The 21,287-nt window shown below is 38.7% G+C and overlaps 1 protein-coding gene across 2 annotated transcripts; it reads right to left on the bottom strand.

Moving 5' to 3' along the window:
• Positions 1-440: 440 nt before the first annotated feature.
• Positions 441-21,007, bottom strand: LOC116730564 (H-2 class I histocompatibility antigen, Q9 alpha chain-like). Of its 2 annotated transcripts, none has more exons than XM_032579900.1 (8): positions 20,868-21,007; positions 19,625-19,885; positions 4,281-4,559; positions 3,754-4,038; positions 3,165-3,257; positions 2,183-2,200; positions 1,968-2,047; positions 441-1,232 (listed from the first exon to the last, which is right to left on the bottom strand). In XM_032579900.1, the coding sequence occupies exons 1-7, from the start codon at positions 20,923-20,925 to the stop codon at positions 1,995-1,997; spliced, it is 1,047 nt and encodes a 348-aa protein (XP_032435791.1). In that variant the 5' UTR covers positions 20,926-21,007; the 3' UTR covers positions 441-1,232; positions 1,968-1,994. The 2 variants fall into 2 exon arrangements, with proteins under 2 accessions (XP_032435791.1, XP_032435793.1); XM_032579902.1 differs by lacking the exon at positions 20,868-21,007 and adding an exon at positions 20,250-20,385.
• Positions 21,008-21,287: the final 280 nt, after the last annotated feature.

Below are 21,287 nucleotides of genomic sequence, written 5' to 3'. Positions count from 1 at the left end.
ACCGCAGCGCATTTAAAAGCAAACAATCATCAAATCTAGCCAGACCGCAGCGCATGGTAGACCCAAAAACGTTGTCCTCCAGGTAAGGGGTGTTTACTATTTACTTCGGGACAAATAAATAGTAAACCCACTGAATTGATCGACAGACGTCATCATATCAATTGAACAAGTACGCGCGCCTGTTACGCATTCAAAGTGCGTAACAGAGGTGACGAAACACCCCATGGCTCCCCCACCTCAAAAATTAATCCGGCGCCGCTGGCTCAGAGATAATCTGTTCTGCTGTGTTTTTCTCTTAAGAAAGATTCTGCCATTAACTTTTATTCTTTTGCTAAATATAGGGTGGTACTGCTATATCAATCCTGTTTCTTTCTTGTCTCTGCTCTGCCTTCACAGCTCTGTGGTGGACGACCATGACAATGTAAAACACAAAGACATGATGGATTTGGTGGAAATTTATTTAAAAGCACACCAAATTTACAGAGATGGATTTAACAGAACATCAATATACTAAACCCAACACAAGAAATTATTTAAACCCCAGATCATAAAGCCTATAAAACAACAAAGGCATATTCTTTACACCAGTGGTCCCCAAACCCCAGGCCAGGACCAATTGGTACAAAAAAAAACAAAACAAAAAAAATTAAGACAGACACAATAAATGATACACACTAAGCTATAAGTAAAAATATATAATTTACCCAAAAGCAAAAATATTTAAGTGTGTATTAGGTGGATATAAACCTGTCAAGAAATTAAATTTATGTGTAATCATCACTGTGAGGTAAAACTTAACCCAGTTAATATCTGATAGCTAGGCAGAATAATGTATTGATAGTTGATTGGATCAGCAAAGGTTTAACACAAATACACAATATACTTTATTACACTTTCTGGCAGAGCAGTCAACATCTCCAGAGATAAAAATGTGTTTGCTTTTGGCAGATTTAAACCCCAATTGTCAGAGTATTTGTGTTTGGATGCAAATTGGAGCTTTGCTTGAATTATTAAAAACAACAAACAATTTCAATACCTTTCCAGACAATAAAAATATCAATATCACTTCCATTTGATTTAACAGTCTTTGAACCCGTTAATGTTGTACAATATTCTTGAATTTCACAACTGAATTAATAAGAAATCTATTAAAATTTTAGCTAAATTGCAAGTTGCCAATAATAGAGAAAGTGGCGCAGTTTCTTTTGTCAATTCTGTTTTTACTGATGAACCTAGAAAGACAAAAAACAAAGATTAAAATAAAGAAAGTGCTGGAATTCAGTACAAGCTGTCTCCATTCTGTTTCTGTTAACATTTTGCATTGCATTTTCAGTTGTGAGCTGACTGCTTTGAGTTTCTGTTGATTTTTTCCTTTTTTAAAAAAATTCATACCAAAGTTCATTAAAATAGAACCACATTTTCTTTTACACCATGTTCTTTAGAATCCTATCTGTTGTTTTAACCAAGAGATTTCCAGTTTTTTCTATGTTTTCTGTCAATTACCCAGATGTAGCAGTTTAAGATCTGTAAGCTTCCTCTTTTATCTACAGTAAACTTTCCATAATTACACTACTAAATAGTCTTGCTTTGGAAATGGAAATTACAAGTAAATCCCAGTTTTCTTTTTTAAATATTGAGGTATTCCATGTGAGTCATAAAAGGTTTTCTGTTAATAACAATAATAATTGTCTTTTTTATGCATGGTACACAAAGTCCAAATGTTCATTTGATAAACAAAATAGTTAGGTCATATTCAGAATCTTTTCCAAAGAGTAAAACTGAATACCCATTCTCCAAAAGAAGATTTTAGATAAGTTTACAAAATTATAACTTAGAAAAGTTGCATAATAAACATCTCATTCAAAATGATCAAACCTTTTAAATTTTCAAACATGCCTCCAACTTTTACAAATTAAAATGTTACACACAGGTCTCATGTTTATTAAAAACAGTTTAGTTCAACTCACTTATTTGTCTGGTCTGTTTCAGTTTCTTCATGCTTGTGGAAGAAACTGGGTTTCCTCTGGGGGCTGACCATTCACCACAGCTGTAATGTCAACAAGCATATAAATAAATGTTCTGCTATCCTGAAAAAACATCTACAGCACCATAAAACCAATATTTTCAGATATTACAGAGCTAAGGACAAAAACAGATCAGAATAGTGAGTTGCTTTACTTACGAGAAGGTGGACGCTTGGCTGAAATAAAGAAAGAACAAATCTTTAGCTCTTGCCTTAAAAATTCTGTTCACTTTTGCCTCATTTCTATAGATGCCACACAGGTAGTAGTTTTTGGATTGAAATACATCAAAAAAGTTTGTAATCCTCTGAGCCAAATTTGGTAACTATTTGGTTAAAAAGTGATGCAATTTTGAACATCTAGAATTGCTTTTGGCTCACATTGCCTTAAAGTATTGAAGACAAAAAGTCAGCCTGCCAAACTCATTATTCCTCTGACTGGTTCTTGCCAGAAATGTCACGGAATATCATGAATTGCATGAGTAATATATTAATTTAGCAAATATGGTTTTATTGCTGCTCTGGATGAATTAAGAACAACTTACAATTAGATACTATTCATTTTTTATCTGCGTTGGAAAAGTTCTATTACCACCAAATATTATCTGTGTTTCTAACAGACTTGGTCACAAAGGAGCTACTGCTGAGCTAGTTATGTTTGGAAATTACAATTCAAGATGGTTAACCGAAAGTGTTGTCAGTTGACATGGCAACTGGTCTGCGTGTGGAGTAAAGCCGACTGGAAAAGCAGAATATAATGGTATAAAGTTGTTCTACACTTGTTTATCAGCTTCATTTTTACTTATACTTCCCAAATAAACAAAATACTATTTTATTGTGCACACATAATTACAACAATATGACAAATAAAGAAAGGATAAATTCATTCATACTAAATCAACTGAAGTTTTCTTGGATTTTTCTAAAATGTACAGATTTTTGTAAGCACTCAATCTAAAGTTAGCCAATTTCTAGACAAGGAAGCCTTGCTTAGTTTAAACCTAGGCAGGATTACGGCTACACATTGACATGTCACAGTTTAGAGTTGATAAACATCTTTAATGTTTAAACAGGTTTAGTTTTTACTGTGTGAAGCTCAACATTCAAAATACAGGAAAAGGAAGACCAAATATGTGTTTCTCACCGTTCTTCTTCTTGTAAAGAATGATTCCAATCACAATGAGGCCAATGACAGCCACAGCAGCAACAATAGGGATGATCACCTTGGTGATATTTGCTGTTGAGAAAACAAATCGGGTCACATTGATGCAGAGTAACAAGTGACTTCATGTCTTTTTTCAAGGGTTTTAGCTTTGTTCACCTTTGTTTGTTCTAGTTCCTGTTCTTTTATGTATTTCCTTTTAGTCACTATAATAGTGAGTTGTTAGTTTAATAATAATTCAGAACAATTTTTAGTTTTATAAAATTGCTAATTAAAGTCTAACACAGCCTAAAACCTTAAAATGAATAAAGTATAAAGTTTTAATTGAAGGTGAACTTGATTAACAATAAAAATAAGCACAAACAGGAGTAATACATTTAAAGCAGCAAATCAGTTGTTTGAACTTTTATTTTATGGTAAAGGCATAAATAATGATCTTAGGAAAAAACAGATTCAAATTCAAAGCAATAAAACTAAATTTAAATCTAAAGACACAACCAAGGCAGACAGGACTTTGTAATTAGCAGATATTTACCAATAAATACATGTGGCATTTTAAACGAATGCTTACATTCATTGTTCAGCTTATGGATGATGTCTTCATTGACCCCAGAGAGCTGAAACACACATTCATACTTGGTCCGGTCTTCAGTTGGAACAGATGACAGATCGATGTTAACGCTCATCTGGAAGGTTCCATCATTGTTGGGGAGAATCTCTCCTTTAATCACACCATCATGAATCTCCTCTCCATCTTTCCTCCAGAACATTTCAGCTCTGTTGGGGTAGAAACCAGTAGCGTGGCAGCTGACTTTAGAGGAGGACCCACTCTGAAGGACAGATACTGAAGGAAGCTCTGGAGGTAGAGACATAAAGATCAAACATAATGTCTACATAATGACACATGCTTAACGAAAAGTACATTCCTTGAAATGTGTCAGAACTGGATAAAAGCCTGACTTGAGTCAAACAGAAAATATGTAGACAAGAAATCAGCATGTAGAGGAGAGTAATAAAATTCCCTTTGAGTAATTCTAGTAAACATAGTATCAAAATTATCAGTCCATACAAAAAAAAAGTCAGGATATGTGACCACACCTGTTCTCATCAGAGAGCTTTTCCCATAGTTGACATATTTCTTCAGCCAGTCAGGACACTCTTGGTTGACATAGTTCTTGAAACTCTCCAGATAAGCTCTGTCTTTGTTCCATCTGTCTGTAGTCATGAAAGCCTGTTGTTTTGGTGCAAGATATGTGTTTGACTCCATGTTCAATGTTATGAAGTCTTCCCCATCATAGCCATACTGTTGATAGCCAGTAACCTTTTGAGTATCATCATCCCACTCACAGCCGTACATGAACTGGACAATGTGAACACCTGGAAGACAGAGAGATTCAGAAATCCTAATTAAAATTGTTCATTTTACACTTTTTACAGGTGATTTTATTAGTACAAAGCAATAGTAACCAAAATACTGCAGACATTTCAGAGAAAAGCAGAAACTGCAGAGAAAAATGTTTCTACAGTAATTAGTATCTACTTATTTAGGTTGAGGACTTTTGAACATAAACATCTCATCATTTATTTTGTTTTAAATGCAGACAGCAAGTTGATATGCATAAAGAAATGTTTTTATGTGAAACTTTACAGACCACTGTGAGGTTTTTGCTTAAGTCTAATTAGTGAAGAAACCCAGAACCAAACTGGGAACAAACACTAACTCCACCAGTAACTCAATCTGGGCCGATTGGTGTGTGGAGAGAAGAACCAGCTGGTCCAGTTCCTCTCCCAGTCTGGATCAGGGTGAGTCCAGACTGGGAGTCCAGCAGAACTTCAGTCTGTGGACTGAGGAGAACCTGAGAGGAACCAGAACATCTACCTGGAGGAACCAGAGAGGCTGACAGGACAGAACCACTGATCTGATCGGTTCTGGTTCTGTTGGGACCCAGATCTTCCTTCCTCAGAGTTTCTTTCTTGTTTCTATTCATATCTCTGTGGATTGAGATGCTGCGATGTCTTCAGCAAAAACTACGTCCATGTTTTTAGTCAATAAAGATTTCAACAATCCAAAACTGTCTAAAATCTTAGAAAACTTAGAATATTTTTTACTATTTACAATATTTCATCAGTTTAAATTAAATGAGGGAAACATCAAACTTCCTCTGATGTTTCTCTTCTTTCTCTCTGATTTTCCTTTTTCTCCTCTCAGTCAGTAAAGTTTCCGCTGATCTTCTCTTCTCTCCATCTCTGTGTTTCTCCTCCTTCAGTTTGGTTCTGTCTGCTCTGAGGTTCTGGAGAGACTCCACACATGGAAACAAACACACCTGCCCACAGAACTCCTCACTTCGACCAGAACCGCTGACCCAGCAGCTCCTTCTCTAGAAAGCAGCTCAATCAGAACCAGCTGATGAACATGAAGGTTTTCCTGCTGACCAGAGGAAACCTGATCAAATAAAACCTGTTTGTGATCAGTCTGAATAATCCGACCCGGTCCAGCTGATCTCGGGTCAGTATTTCTCTGTTTTGCTGCCAGACGCCTGAATGATCAGAACCTGGTTCCTGCAGCTTCCTGCTGACCAGACAAACTGTTTCTGCTCTGAGCTGCTGCTTGTTAAATGAGCCTGAAGGAGATGAAGGTCGTCGTTCCTGGAAAAGCAGCTTCATCCCAGCAGCTGCTGATGAACAAAGAGTCAGAGAGAAGCTGCAGGAAAAACCCTCAGAACCATCTGACCCGTTTCACTGGTTTCTGCCAGAGTTTCATCCGACCTGCTGGACCTGGAGGAGAAGCTGCTTCCAGCGGCTCAAAGTTCTGCTGACACCGGATGGAGGAGGACGTCTTCTGTCTGCTGGACCCGGTTCCTTCCGTCTTCCTGGGTTTCACAGTGACTGAGAGGAGAACCGGGCCTGGGTTTGACCTTCCTCTCTGGTTCCTGTCATGTGACCTGCAGGTTCTGCTGCGGTACCAGAAGGTCCAACTCTTCTCTACCAGCGTGGAGGAGACAAGCCGTCCCGTCCCGTCTCATTTCTGTCCGTCTCTGGACAGACGGAGGAGAAAAGCTGCGTCTTTAACGGATGTTCTGGTTCTGCTGCTTCACTGGTCGGTTCTGATCCACAATAAACCAGCAGCTGGAATGAGAGACTGAACCGGGTCATGTTGCCTCTCAGCTGCAGTTTCTACATCTCTGAACCAGAACCAGGACAGATTTGGACCTTTCTTTCCACCAATGAGGTTTTTTCCCCCCCAGTTTGGTTAAAGGTTGCCATGGAAACCCATGAGGGTCGGCAGCATTTCCAGGTCGGAGCGGCCGCAGCAGGAAGCGGGCCAGCAGGTCCGTTAGCGCCGCTCACATTAAGAACAGCAGAACTTTTTCCTGAAGGGAAACTTTCTGATGTCTGAAGGTTTTCAGGAAATCAAATAAATATCAGATTTTAGGTTTTATTTTATCTGCTCATTGTTTTAATCTTCTAACCAAATATTTAAACAATTCAGGAAGTTTTATTGATTAGAGTAAAGATTATATTCCTATCTGATGTCATGTTAACTATAAATAGATATTTAATGATCAATAATTCACCAATAATCAGATAATTAATATTCCTGACAGCCATCAGTCATTTTAATCTGATTTAATCTAATCTGTAGTTTTACTTTTAACAGAACCGGGGCGGTTCTGTTAAAGTTCTGGTGGGAAAGTGTTCCTAATCTCTGCTGGTTGATGTGAGGTGAACAGAACCGCTGAGGCAGAACTCTGCAGCGGTTCTGATCTCAGGTTCTGTTCTCCAGCCGCTAACAGCAGAACCGGGTTCTGCCTGGTACCAGGTCAGACTGAAGGTCACATGTTCCCCTCACAGTCAATCAGAGGGTCTGAATGTGTTTCCATGGCAACATGTGGAGACCTAACAGCGTCCGTCTCCTCTCTGATGAAGATGATGGAGCAGAAACACTGAGGAAGACTCCGGACCTGCTGACCCGGATCGACCCGGTTCTTCCTCCAACATCACAACAACTGGAGCTCCTCAGAACCTTCATCGGGTCAGAACCTCTGCAGACTTTCAGCTGCAGGTTTTCTAGAAGTTTCCTCTGAAGCCGAGTTCAGCTGCAGGTTGGATCTCTGCAGGAACGTCGGCTCAGAAACAGGTGGGGGTCACTCTAACGCTCCAGCTGGGATGAATCTCTTCTGGTTGGTTCTGGAGGATCATCACTGCTGCTGCTCTGATCGGATCGTCTCTCAGCTCTGATCTCTCTGCTGGTTTAAGTCCAAAACATCCCAGAATAACCTTCACTGTTAAACAACCTGCAGCTCTGATACCAGCAGAACCAGAACCAAACTGGGAACAAACACTAACTCCACCAGTAACTCAATCTGGGTCGACTGGTGTGTGCAGAGGAGAACCAGCTGGTCCAGTTCCTCTCCCAGTCTGGATCAGGGAGAGTCCAGCAGCAGAACCTCAGTCTGTGCACTGAGGAGAACCTGAGAGGAACCAGAACATCTACTGGAGGAACCAGAGAGGCTGACAGGACAGAACCACTGATCTGATCGGTTCTGGTTCCTGTTTGGACCCAGAACTTCATTTTTTAGGATTCGTTCCCTGTTTCTCATTACTGTTACTGTGAATGGAGGCGATGTGAGACATTCAGAAAAAACTTCTTCTGAAATTTTATTCAGTAAAGATTTAAAAATCCAAAACATCTAAAATCTTAGAAAACTTAGAATATTTTACTATTTACAATATTTCATCAGTTTAAATTAAATGAATGAAACATCAAACTTCCTCTGATGTTTCAGAGGCTGACAGGACAGAACCACTGATCTGATCGGTTCTGTTTGGACCCAGATGTTCCTTCCTCAGTGTTTCTTTCTTGTTTCTATTCTTATTGCTGTGGATGAAGACGCTGCGACGCCTTCAGCAAAAACTACCTCAGATTTTTTATTCACTAAATATTTAAACAATATAAACTGGAAAAACTTGGAAGATTTTTACTGTTTTCATCAGAGTTTAAATTAAATGAAAGAAACATCAAATTTTCCCTGAAGTTTCTCTGCTTTTTCTTCTTTATGTTATTTTTATTTTTCAAACAGCTGATCTGTTCTGTTCTGGTCGGATCCACATCTCCTTTCTCAGGTTCCTTCTCTGTTTCTCATTCATGTCTCTGTATGGAGACTCAGCAAAGTTTTCAGGAAAAAGTAACAACATGATTTAAAAAAAAACATTTTTAAAAGATTTCAGTGTCTAAATGCTGAGAACATTGTTGGTGTTTCCTGTTTTTTATCACAGTTAAAACTGAAGGGGAGACTTCCGGTTTGCCATGCGGACAGGGTGGCGTAGCAACGGACTGCTCCGGAAACATCCAGCCTTTTAACTAAATTCACCCCACAGAAAACTAATTCTTCCACCTATCAATACAAAAACATCTTGGCTAGTGTTTTTGATTATTTATCCACTAGTGATGGCCTGTAAGAGCGCGAAAGGAAGTAAGAAGGAGGACGCTAGCTTAACGCTAGAGGCTGTCACCGCTCTTCTTCAGCAGCACGGTGAGGATCTGAAATCTGAGTTCAAATCTTCTGCCAACAAGCTGAGCTCCAAGCTGGACCAGGTTCTTCAGGCCCTGGAGGAACCGGCAGAGCGAGTTTCCTCCTTAGAGCTCGCAACAGAAGATCTGGGCCAGCGAGCAGCCAGCCTCGAAGACTCATGCTGCTCTCCGTGAAGACAACGCTAAGCTAAAAGATAAAGTGACCTGGAGAGCCGCAGCAGACGGCAGAACATCCTCATCCTCTGTCTGCCTGAAGACACTGAAAGTGGGCCGACTGCCCCCTACTCACTTTTTCTCCAACCTTCTCTGCGAGTTATTTGGGAAAGAGGAGCTCCGTCTCCACCAGAGCTCAATAGAGAGCACCGCTCTCTGGCAGCTAAACGGCCCGCAGGACGTCCACCTCGCCCGGTGATCCTTCGCCTGCACCGATACCTGACCACAGACCTCATCATAGGGAAGCCAGGAAGAGAGGAAAGCTCGACTACAAAGGTGCGTCTCTTCGTATTGTGGAGGACTACAGCCCAGACGTCCTGGCCCAACCTGCAGAGCATCAGGACATCATGGCGGAGCTCTACAAGCGGGGCTTGAAGCCGGCTCTTCTCTTCCCAGCCCGTCTTCGCATTACGCAATCCAGCGGTACCAAATATTTCTAGGTTCGGTGGAGGAGGATCAACATTTCATCAAGAGGCTCCAGAACCACAGGAAGACAAATAAAGCAGCAACTTTCTACCGAGGGCAGAAACACACAGGCTGCTTTCCCTCAGGGCGCAGTAGGTGCTGTAAATATAGACTTTTGTCATATTACCTTATTTAAAATGGACTTATTCTGTCCATCCTTTTGGTTGGTATTGGACTTTATGAATGGAAGGGCAGCTCTATTAATACCTGTTTGTTCTGACCCAACAGTGTCTGGAGCCTCTTTCCATGCTATTTCTTGTGGTTGCTTTAATTTTTATTGCATTACTATTTTCCTACGATGTTCATAACGGCCAGTAAACTATGTCTCCAAAATCTATATCCATGTGGGGGGTCTACACCTACTCCATGCCCACTAGGGGCAGTGGTTAGTTTGCTATAGGCAGTTCTGTTTTTTCTTATTCTGAGGTTGTTGGTTACTGGAAGATTGAATCTCTGAGCATGTTCATTTTGAAGAGCTTGCTGCCACATTGTTGTTTTTTGTTTGGCAGCTGTTTATGTTTGTGGGGGTTAAAGGTGAGGCTAAGGTCACAGCCTGGGGTCTCACAGGGTTCTGTAACTTTTCTTCACCTCTTTTGTTTCAATCTCTGCCTGCTATACTGCTATCGTACTTATCAAAGTAGGGAAACACGCAAACTCTGAAATCATGAGTCAGCATTTAAATTGTTTAAGTTGGAAAGTCAAAGGTTTAAACCAGCCAGTGAAGAGAAGGAAGGTTTTCTCCCATATTAAACGATTTAATACAGATGTGGCGTTTCTGCAGGAGACTCACATCAGGAGTTTGGACGGGAGTCGTCTCCTGGCATGGACAATGTTTTCACTCCCATTTTCAGGTTAAGGTATGAGGGTCTCTATGCTGATCAGCCAGAAAACTCCGTTTGAGGCCGATAATGTGGTGGCTGATAAACACGGCAGATTTATTATAGTAAGTGGGAAACTGCGCGGCGCTCTGGTCGCCCTGGTCAATGTTTACGCTCCTAATACAGATGATGAGAATTTTTTTAAACAACTATTTTCTTTCCTACCTGACCTCAATAAATACTCACTGGTCCTAGTGGTGATTTCAACTGTTGGCTGGACTCAGCTTTGGACCGCTCATCCCTTTAAAAGTAACGTCATAAAGCAAGTCTGCGTCAGTCATCCAAACCTTTCTATCTGAGTACGGGCTGTGTGATGTGTGGCGTACTTTAAATCCTGACAAGACGGAGTACTCATACTTCTCACATGTACACAAAACTTATTCAAGAATTGATTATTTTATTGCAGATTCTAAATGGCTGCAGCAGATACGTTCCTGTGACTATCGAAGCACCGTTATCTCAGCCCCACTCACTCTGTCCCTTCCTACCTCCCTCTAAGAACTGGACCAGGGCGTTTCAATTCAACCTGCTGTCTGATAAAAACTTTGTAAAGTTTATTCAGGATGAGATACGTTTTTTTTTTGCTACTAACTCCTTCCACGAGACCTCCAGCCTTGTGGTATGGGATGCTTTTAAGGCCTACATTAGAGGCCAGATTATTGCCTACTCAGCCAAAATTAAAAAACAGGCCACCTATGAACAGAACAACCTAATTCAACAAATCAAAGAGGTTGATGTAAAATATGCTCTGAATCAGTGTCCTGAACTGTTCAAAAGGCGTGTTGAACTTAAACAAGGCTTGACTTATTGACAACACACTCAGCCGAACTCCTGCTTTTACACAACAAATCCAAATTTTATGTGCATGGCGACAAACCCGATAAACTATTAGCAACCGTGCTCAAGGGCTCTAGGGCAAGGCGAACTATTTCTAGAATTTGAAAACAAGATGGCAGTATGGTCACAGATCACGGTCAAATTAATGATGCGTTCAGGGACTTTTATGAGGAGCTCTACAGCTCACAATTACAAACCAATTCTAACATGACTGTTGATTTCCTAGCTAAACTTCACATCCCTGTAATTTCACTAGAACTTAAGAACAAGTTAGATGAACCCAGTCTGAGTCTCCATAGCAACAGCCTCAATACAGTCTGACTAATGCCCAGGACCGGATCGTCTCCCCTCAGTATCTGTCAAACAATTCTCAGATTTACTCTCTGTGCAGCTCAGCTCCACCCTTACTGATTGTTTTAAACACGGATCCCTTCCTCAATCATTTTACCAAGCTTGTATCACACTTATTTCAAAAAAGGGCAAAGATCCAGTGGAATGCAGCTCATACAGACCTTTCTCTCTCCTAAATACAGATGTCAAAATCTTAGCCAAAATTCTTGCCCGTAGACTTGAAACTGTTTTACCATCGGTTATTTCAAAAGACCAAACAGGCTTCATTAAAGGTCGGCACTCATATTTTAATGTTAGAAGGCTGTTTAATATCGTTTATTCCAGCGCCACAGATTCGGCTGAGTGTGTTTGAGTGTGTTGCCTCTTTGGACGCTGAAAAAGCCTTTTTACCGGGTTGAGTTTGACCATCTTTTTGTGGTCCTTAGTAGATTTGGCTTTGGAGGAAACTTCATTTCATGGATTAAACTATTATACCAACAACCGTCTGCAACGATTTGTACCAATTTTCAGACCTCAAAACCTTTTAAATTACAAAGAGGCACCAGTCAGGGCTGTCCTTTAGTCCCTGCTTTTTGATCTGGCCATAGAGCCCCTCGCCATTAAAACCAGTAAAGAGATATCTGGCATTTGGAGGAATGACATGGAACATAAAGTGTCGCTTTATGCAGATAACCTTTTACTTTTTATTTCCAAACCATCAACCTCACTGCCTTTTGCTCTCGATATATTTAGCCAATTTGGTCAGATTTCTGGATATAAGCTGAACTTCACCAAAAGTGAGTTTTTCCCCATAGACAATAAAGCTAATATGTCAGCAGTGACAACAGTAATGCGTTACTTTGTAATAGTAATAGTTACTGACGTCGGACCACTTTTTTCAGCAACAAGTAATCTAACGCGTTGCCATTTCAAATCCAGTAGTCAGACTACAGTTTCTTATCGAAATCACTTTGCGTTACTATCTTCTTTTGGAATTTAATTTTATTTCCTCTTTGCGTCTCGCCGAGTGACTGACGTCTCGCTGCGACAATATCAGCAGCGACAGAAATGTAAACGAGGAGGGAGATGCGCATTTTGTTGGTGGAAAAACAGGAAATATTTTGAGTTTCTGTCGCCAAGTCCGATTATTATAAGTGGCTTTGTTTTTTTTGTTTTTTTTTAAAAGTCACTTGCAAGATTAATGAGTGGCAGGTTGAGCCTTTTTGGGCTCGTTTCTGAACGTGAAGTTGCTCATTTGGGCTTGGAAATAAGCAGAGACTCATAAGAAATCCCAGAATTTGTCCGTCATTAAGGGAGTTTTAGTCAGACTCTCCCTGTCCATCATTTCCCGGATGATCCGTCCCGCTGTGTCTTTGTTAATGCCAAGTTTATATATTACTTGTGAATTTCGTCGAGCTATCCAGAAAACTGCAAACATCGAGACTAATATGAAGAGCGCAATAAACGTGAAAACAGCCATGAATGAACGAGTCCGTAAAGTTGTGCAACTAAACGCCATTATAATTATTAATATTAAGATAAGTGTCACAAATCTGTGCAGCAGCCGTCTGAGTTGTGGCGCCGCAGGAGGAGCTCTGACCTCTGACACCAAACCCAGAACCTGGAGGCTTTAAAATCCTTCTTAGAGTTTTCCAGACAATAGTGGACCAAACAAAAACACACAAATTACTAACGTTTTCTTGTACTGTTGTAACCATTAAATAATCTCCCCTTCAGTTCAACCATATAAGTTTAGACACTTTGTTGATGTTTCCATTATAAAATAACTTGCAATTAAGTTTTGGCAAAGATCAATGTAATTTTCACAGCGTTGTTGTTAGCAGCTGCTGAAAGTAACTAATAAAGTTACTTTTAATGTAACTTAGTTACTTTCCAAATCAAGTAATCAGTAATCTAACTATGTTATTTTTCAAGGAGTAATCAGTAATCCGATTAAAGTTACTTTTCCAAACTATTCCATCACTGTGTGTCAGATTTAGCTAATCTGCCGTTCAGAATTGAAAGACAAAAATTCACATTCCTTGGTATCACAGTGATAAAAACATAAAAACCTGTTCAAAGAGAATCTGATTCAACTGTTGATCCAAGTGAAGGGATCCTCACAAAGTGGACGAACTTTTCCACGTTTCATCTCAATTAAAATTAATATATTACCCACATTTTTGTACCTCTTTCAGGCATTACCTATTTTTATTCCTAATACTTTTTTTAATGAGCTAAACTCGACTCTTTCGTCTTTTATTTGGCAGGGTAAACGCCCAAGGCTTAATAAATTACAACTCTAAAAACCTAAACAGCAGGGGGCGTTTGCCTCCCCCAGTTTCCGGTTTTATTATTGTGCCGCCAACCTTAGATGATTAGTGTTTTAGTATTTTTACTATAACCTGGGCGGCTGTCCTGGCTGGGTGGCTATGGAGCTACGCAGTGGTAACAATATATCCATCCTCTCTGTTCCCCACTTTCACTGTCTTCATCTAAAGCTATTTTAAACCCTGTAGTGAAACACTCGCTGAAAATATGGGGCCAGTTTAGGAAATACTTTAAACTTCACCATTTTTCTCTCTTACTTAACCATTTTTTCAAACCATCTGTTCAGGATGGGTCTTCCTAGAGAGGCACCGGAGGGGCTGATTTATTTTAAGGACCTTTTCATAGAGAAGAATTTGAGGAACTTAGCAATAAATATGGTTTACCTAAATCCTTTTTTTTTAGATATTTGCAAACCAGAAACTTTATTCAGTCTCACTTCTCAGGCTCAGTCTCTCTGCCAGAGCACACACTGTTGGAAACCGTCCTATTATTGAACCCGACTCGTAAAGGGCTGGTTTCATGGCTTTATAATAAAATGTTAACTATGAAAGAAACTTCCTCACCTGAACTTAAAACTTCATGAGAAGAAGACTTGATTATGACTATACTGGAAGAGACGTGGGACTCTGTACTTAAACTGGTGAATACAACAGCTCTGTGCGCCATTGTCTCATTCAGTTCAAAGTAGCACATAGAGCCCATCTCTCCAAAAGCAAACTATCTGGTTTCTATCCAGAAGTTAGCCCATACTGCGACAAATGCAAAACTGCCGTAGCCACACTGGTTCATATGTACTGGTCCTGTACTGGTCCGCTCTTGGTCAGTTCTGGACAGATGTTTTCCGTACGATGTCCAGGTTGGCCGGAGTGGCGGTAACACCTGGTTACTCTCTTGGCTCTCTTTGGTTTCAGTGGTGAGCGGTTGAATTTACCAGCCTCTAAACGACAGGCGGTGGCGTTTTGCTGACCGATAACGAGGCGCCCAGTTCTGACCAGGTGGAAGCTGCTGCTCCTCCAACTCACAAGCAGTGGCTCTGTGACCTTATGTGTGTTTGAAACTGGAAAGAATTAAATGTTCTCTTCAACACTCAACTGGTAAATTTGAAAAAACATGGGGGCCTTTCTTGACTCATTTCAAAACATACAATAATGCTCCAGATTAATTAAGTTAATTAATTTTATTAAAATGTGTTTGATTTCTGTCAGAGAGAGGAATGTAGTGCATGGTCCTACTGGGCCGTGACCTGGGTGGGATAAATGGGATTACTTTGTAGAGATTTTTTATTTTTTGTGTATTATTTTATGTCTGTGTTGGATAAACACGTCTTTGTATTCACAAACTGTATGTATTAAAGGAAAAAACTCAACAAAAAGACAGTGATTAAAAAAAACTGAAGGAAACTTCAAACCTTCTCAGATTTTCTCTGCTGCACATCATCAAACTACAGCATCAGATCCTGAATATTTATTATTTCATGTTAGAGTGAAACGATTTGTTTTCCTAGAACTAAAATCTATAGAACAAAATAGACTTGATACATTTAGGCCTGTCACGATAGCAAATTTTGCTGAGCGATTAATTGTCTCAAAGAATTATTGCGATAAACGATAATATTGTCTGAAGACCTTTTTACACTTATTTAATGGAAATGACATAATAATCCATGCGATTTCCTGCCAAAGATAGATACACTTTATTTTCAAAAGAATATTTAACACTGGAACTGATAAACAAAATAAACAAAACAACCAAAAACAAAATGGATTCTCAGTCTCCATTAACAAAAAATGTACTTGATAAAAACTAAACAACATAAAGCCAAAGTGGAAATAAATACTGCATTCAACCAAAAGAGGGCAGATTATGAAGTCTGTATATTATGTTGCCCTTCAGTAATAATTAGATTTAAATAGAGAAGATGGGCACATCGACTACCTGATGCAATAATTCACACTACATGATTTTTTGCTCCTATTTTTCCCCTTACGTACAACAATCTTAGATCGTTGGTCTTTCTAAGATTGTGTGGTGTGTTACGGTAGATCGTCCTCCGATCTAAATCAGGGGTTTTCCCCAACTGGGTGCTTTAACGCAGCCTGTTGAATGTGACAGGTAGCCAATCAGAAAGCGCGGATTCTCCTCCGTGTTTTCTGAGGGGAAATTACGGAGGGGAATCCCAAACAGCTGACACGGCGCAACCCGAAGTCCAGCCGATGTGGAAACAACATTAATGTTTATTCAACATGCAAAGAATATAGAAATGACAAGGGGAGGAGTTGGAGCGAAACTGCTACCGCAGTTGATAAACCCGGTAACTTTTCAGCTGTTCTTCGTTAACGTGACGTAAATAGGTTCTAATGATTTTCATTCAGTCAGGACTTTACGCTGACACTAGCCACATGCATTGCAGGTAGATTGTAGTAAAGCATCGATTAATGTCTGGTTTTAAAATTAGTTCACTGGACTTGTAGCGATTATTTTGTGCCCATTGTTGGACACCACAAGGCAGGACCGAACCCGATCGAACCGTTATACCTAGGATTTCTGTCGGCTAATGTTTGGTCTGTCAGGTTTTAAAAATGGGCCGACAATCGGCTGACAGCTCTTAGATCGTATAGTGCGCGCTGGGCTTTACACTAAGGAAATGAGGAAGGGAGGGTCAGTGGAGAGCACCGGAGTTGAGCCTTTTTTCATTCGGTGTCATCAACAGAAAGAGAAAAAGGCCGGAAGAGACGATAATGCCGATAATTGAAATGACGTCGATAGTTTTAATTTATCGTACGATTAATCGATTTATCGTTTATCGCGACAGGCCTAGATACATTCTTTTATATCAAGACTGTATTTTTTTGTTCCTGTTGTAAACTAATACTTTAGTAATCGAGTAATCTATCGATTATTCTTATGAGTAATCAGATAAAAAAAAAAGATAAAATAAAACATTAGTAAATCTAACATAACAGCAGTTTTACTACCAGATATCAACATCAGTCCAATTTTTCATATTTGAGTTTCTCTAACAATAACTTTTCTGTAGTTTAGAAAATTAACTCGTAACAATAAAAGCTCACTTTCCAAGTTAACCTGAAGAAAAGTTATACAAGAATCTGAACTTATATTAAATTCAATAATAAAGGCTCACAAATACGCTTATAATAAATGTCTATGCTCCAGCTTTTAGTTTATTTATTCATCTTCAGTCAGTTTAATAGATGAACTCTCACTTTGCCCAGACATTTATAGCTTTTGTGTTCATGTTAGTGACAGGATTTGACTCCTTTGCTCGTCACACAGAAACATCTACCAGCTACATGGCGCCACCATGAGCTCCGCCTCACATTTGTTGAGACCAGGATGATATGAAATACATTTTCTGGTTCGTCCATAAAGCTACACTTACATTAATTATCTAATGCTCAGCCGCCTGCAGTGTTCAGTCTATCAGCTCACCTGTATAAAAACACCTGCAGTGCTCTGAACCGCCACCAGGCAGCAGCTCCAGGAGGAGAAAAGCTGCCGTACTCCTGGCATCACTGCTCACATTAAGAACAGCAGAACTTTTTCCTGAAGGGAAACTTTCTGATGTCTGAAGGTTTTCAGGAAATCAAATAAATATCAGATTTTAGGTTTTATTTGGATCATTAATGGATTTATCTGCTCATTGTTTTATTCTTCTAACCAAATAGTTAAACAATTCAGGAGGTTTTATTAATTAGAGTAAAGATTATATTTCTATCTGATGTCATGTTAACTATAAATAGATATTTAATGATCAATAATTCACCATTAATCAGATAATTGATATTCTGACAGCCATCAGTCATTTTAATCTGATTTAATCTATTCTGTAGTTTTACTTTTTATTTATTTTTAAATAAATATTTATTTATTTCTGTTGAAATTGTAATTTATACCCGGTGAGTCTTTCTCCCCTGAGAATGTGGATTGGTACCGGTACTGGACTGATTCTGTGTCTTCAAATGATTTTAACACAAGTTTCACATAACTTAGAAGTTGATGTAAAAATAATGTTTGTTTTAGCCACAAAATGACTTTGCTCAGCAGCAAACAACAAATCACCAACTATAGCATAGAGCAGCTCATCCATGTAGCAGCCATGTAGCCTGATGTAAAAACATTTTGCTAGACAATGTCAAACATTGAGAAGTTTTAATTATTGTTATGTTATCAAACGTTATCAAACACGGCGTTTTGAAGCCAAAATACCTCAGAAATATACAGAGCCAAGCAGGCTCGTTTAAAGCCAGCTTGGCTTTAAACTCATTTAAAGTTTAAACTCAGTTTCACACAAAAATACAAAGACCCTTGCCTAGCATAAATGTTTGGCTGTTAAACTGGACCGTTCTAGGTCGCTATCCAGCTAGTTTTCTATTAGCAGCTTTACAAATTTTTTACATTACATTACATTACCAAGGCACGTTAAAACAAACCTTTATCTTGGCTTTTTTCTATTCATCCTCTTTCTTTTCTCCCTCCCTGAAGGATCAGTACTTTTTGAGACATTGTTTTGCTTACTTAACTTCTGACCAGAGTTTTGGACGTTTGGATGCTCTGCACGGCAGCTCACGATACTGGCGAAGAGTGCGGTACCTTCCACGGCCACCAGGGTCCCCCAAGAGCAATTTTATTTTCTTTTTATCCATAAAATAATAATTTCCACAAACATTATTGTAAAAACAAATCACTTCATATTGAAATTCTGTGCTTTTGATATTATGACATAGAAATTATTATTTAAAAAATCAGCTCCACTGAGGGGGCCCCTTAGTGGCCCTGGGGACCTAAGCAGCTGCTTAGTTTGCTTATGCCTTGGGCCGGCCCTGATCTAATCCAAGGTGGCTGAAGACAAATCTATTTTTGAAATGTTATTATAATGTTATTACAGACCTTATTTGTTTGAGAAACTACTTTGCCAGTGTCATATGTCGTTTTTTGTATAAATCTAGTTACATTGTTGCTTTAAAATCTGAAAAAAGTATTTTTCTGTTACCATACATGACTACTATAAGAAGTAGTCATGTAGTCTTGACTACATGACTACTACTCATGTAGTCAAGGTCACAGAAGCTATGAATAAATAGGCTTGTGGTATGTTTCCATCCATTTATCAATAACATTATTTCTACATAGAAATTGACCTGTATGCATGGGTTTATGAATCAGTCACTCAATCTACTTCTACTTTTGATAAATGAGGCCTATTGATATGACAGTTTGTTCAGTTTCTTTCAGTGATTAATCTTGAAGTTGATGTAAAATGATAAAAAAAATTGAGTCTATTCAGTGAAACAACAGATATCCAGAGGTTTTTCTAAAAGGTTGTTCTGAGGACAGTTTAAGTACAGTGTTTTATCTCGACTTGTTTGTTTTCAAGAGTATAATATAAAGTAACACACACTGCAAGTTATTCTTTGTTATATTAATTAATCATCAACAAATAACTTTATTTCTGTTGAGAAAATTATGTTGTGTTTAATTCTGGTCCTGAGTGCAAATAACAGAGGAACTGCACTATGGCGCCATCTAGTGGACAGTCACACTTACACAAACAAAATCTTGCCAGACTAGCGGTTAGGCTAACTTTGACTTTATGACACACACTTAAATAAAAACGTGACTTTATATTCAAAATGGTTTTAATAAATATCTTATTATTACAGCTATCTTTTTATTTGGAAAATGTTCTCTATTTTAAATTTGCCTAAATTTTAGTTTAGTTAATGTCATGAAGAAAATGTAAGTGATGCATGTGTCTATATGTGTTAAATAGAGAAAATGAAACAAAGACGTTTGAGATTTTTGTGATTATGTAATAAGATAAAAGGGTTACCTACCTTGTGACTGATTAAACCGCTTCATTGCAATGTCTATGTTGCCTTTGAAGGTTTGTGCTACGCCTTGCAGAACATTAGTCTGTCGTTCCACATACTCCTGGCCCAACTTCTCAGTCACCCAGCTCTGCTTGCCTTCAAATCTGTTGGTCTTGCCGTCAAAATACCCCATCAGCTCATCATCCAGAAGATTCAAGGCCACAAATTCAGGGAACTCACTCATACCAGTGGTCCCGGTGTAAAATGCCTTCCATGAATGCATAACTGGAATTAATTTGAGACAAAGAAAAAGAGAAAATAATTAAACACAACCTTTAATTTTAACAAAACTAAACCAGTTCGTAATTCGTATGATCCTAAAATCAGTAAAGCTTCAAGAAACACCGTTCCGTTTCTATTACGGTAGCGTAAACAAGTGTTTGAAATACACTCGGGGAAGATAGAGATTTTGTCTAAAAGCTATTTATACTTTGTTGGTCAAGTTTGGAGACTTGCCACCTAAGCCAACCTCAAGTAAGGTAGGTTAAAAAAAACTACCTTACTTTAGGTGAAAGTAGGGTAGTTTCATTTTACTTATTTTAATGAGTAAAATGAACAAATTATTATAATAAGTAGCTGAATTTCTTACCAGCAGAGATGGCTTGGAAATAAAGAACAACCACAAATAACTGCTTCATATCTGCGGCGATGCAGTGAAATCTTAACTAAAAAAAATAATCACACGTTCTAATGTTGAGCATTACAGTCAGTCGGCTAAGGTAATGTGACACTAACACGCTTGGGAGAGAAATGTAATGCGCCTCTTGTGGGCAGGGCCACATACTAGCCAATGGAAATTCGGGAAATAACATTCGGATTGGTTTCTAGGTAGATTTCACAGCTAGACGTTTCTGCTAGAGAACTACAAAACCGAAGTCAGGCTGAGGAGAGATCCACACAGACTGTCTTTCAGATTGTTGTCAATACAAAGACAATTTAAAAATCATCACAAGGTAATATGAAGTAAGTCAATTCCCTCTCTAGTTTGAGCTTCTATCTGAAATGTGCATAAGGGTGAAATTCAGTAGGCTGCAGTATAAAAATCTTAATATAAAAAAAAAGCATACCAATCCAACATTTGGAAGAAGTTATGTTTTTAACAAGAAATTCTGCTTGTAAGTGGAAAAACTCAAGACTGTTTTCAGTCCAATAGACAACTTTAATAGCCCAGTTCAAAAGATTTTATACAATATTTTAGATAACTTACCTGACGCCACATCTTGTAGGCCGAGCAACAAGACAACGAAAATAGAGATCTTCATCATGACTTGTCAGATGGACTTTCACAAGAATGAAACAGCTCCGTTCCTTAGCACAGATGTAAGGTTGTGTTGTCTTCTATTCTAGACTCAGGGCTCAAATACTGTCTAAATACGTCACTGATCAGTCATAGGCGCCATATTGACCAATGGGAATTTAGAATCAATGTCTACGTCACCTAAATCTCAGTAAAAATGAATGAATAAGGATAATAATGAAACTGAAAGTAGAATGTAAGCAGGAGAAAAACGACTTTTATGGCAAGCCGTTTTAACATAAATTCTTTTTTTTTTTTTTATTAATTAATTAATTTATTTATTTCGAACAGACTTTAAAACAATCAAAAAGAAAATAAAATAAAATGGAA

The sequence above is a fragment of the Xiphophorus hellerii genome, chromosome 13 (assembly GCF_003331165.1).
Source record: "Xiphophorus hellerii strain 12219 chromosome 13, Xiphophorus_hellerii-4.1, whole genome shotgun sequence".
Classification (NCBI taxonomy): domain Eukaryota; kingdom Metazoa; phylum Chordata; class Actinopteri; order Cyprinodontiformes; family Poeciliidae; genus Xiphophorus; species Xiphophorus hellerii.
Note: the sequence above shows the minus strand (reverse complement) of the source record. Positions and strands in the feature narration are given on the sequence as shown.

What these genes read in the sequence shown, in the direction of transcription:
- LOC116730564 (XM_032579900.1), bottom strand. Translation starts at nt 20,925, where the DNA reads ATGATGAAGATCTCTATTTTCGTTGTCTTGTTGCTCGGCCTACAAGAT. An exon ending in CCTACAAGATGTGGCGTCAG is followed by an intron (nt 19,886 to 20,867) that starts GTAAGTTATCTA and finishes AATTAATTCCAG; the next exon opens with TTATGCATTCATGGAAGGCA. An exon ending in GCGGTTTAATCAGTCACAAG is followed by an intron (nt 4,560 to 19,624) that starts GTAGGTAACCCT and finishes TCTGTCTTCCAG; the next exon opens with GTGTTCACATTGTCCAGTTC.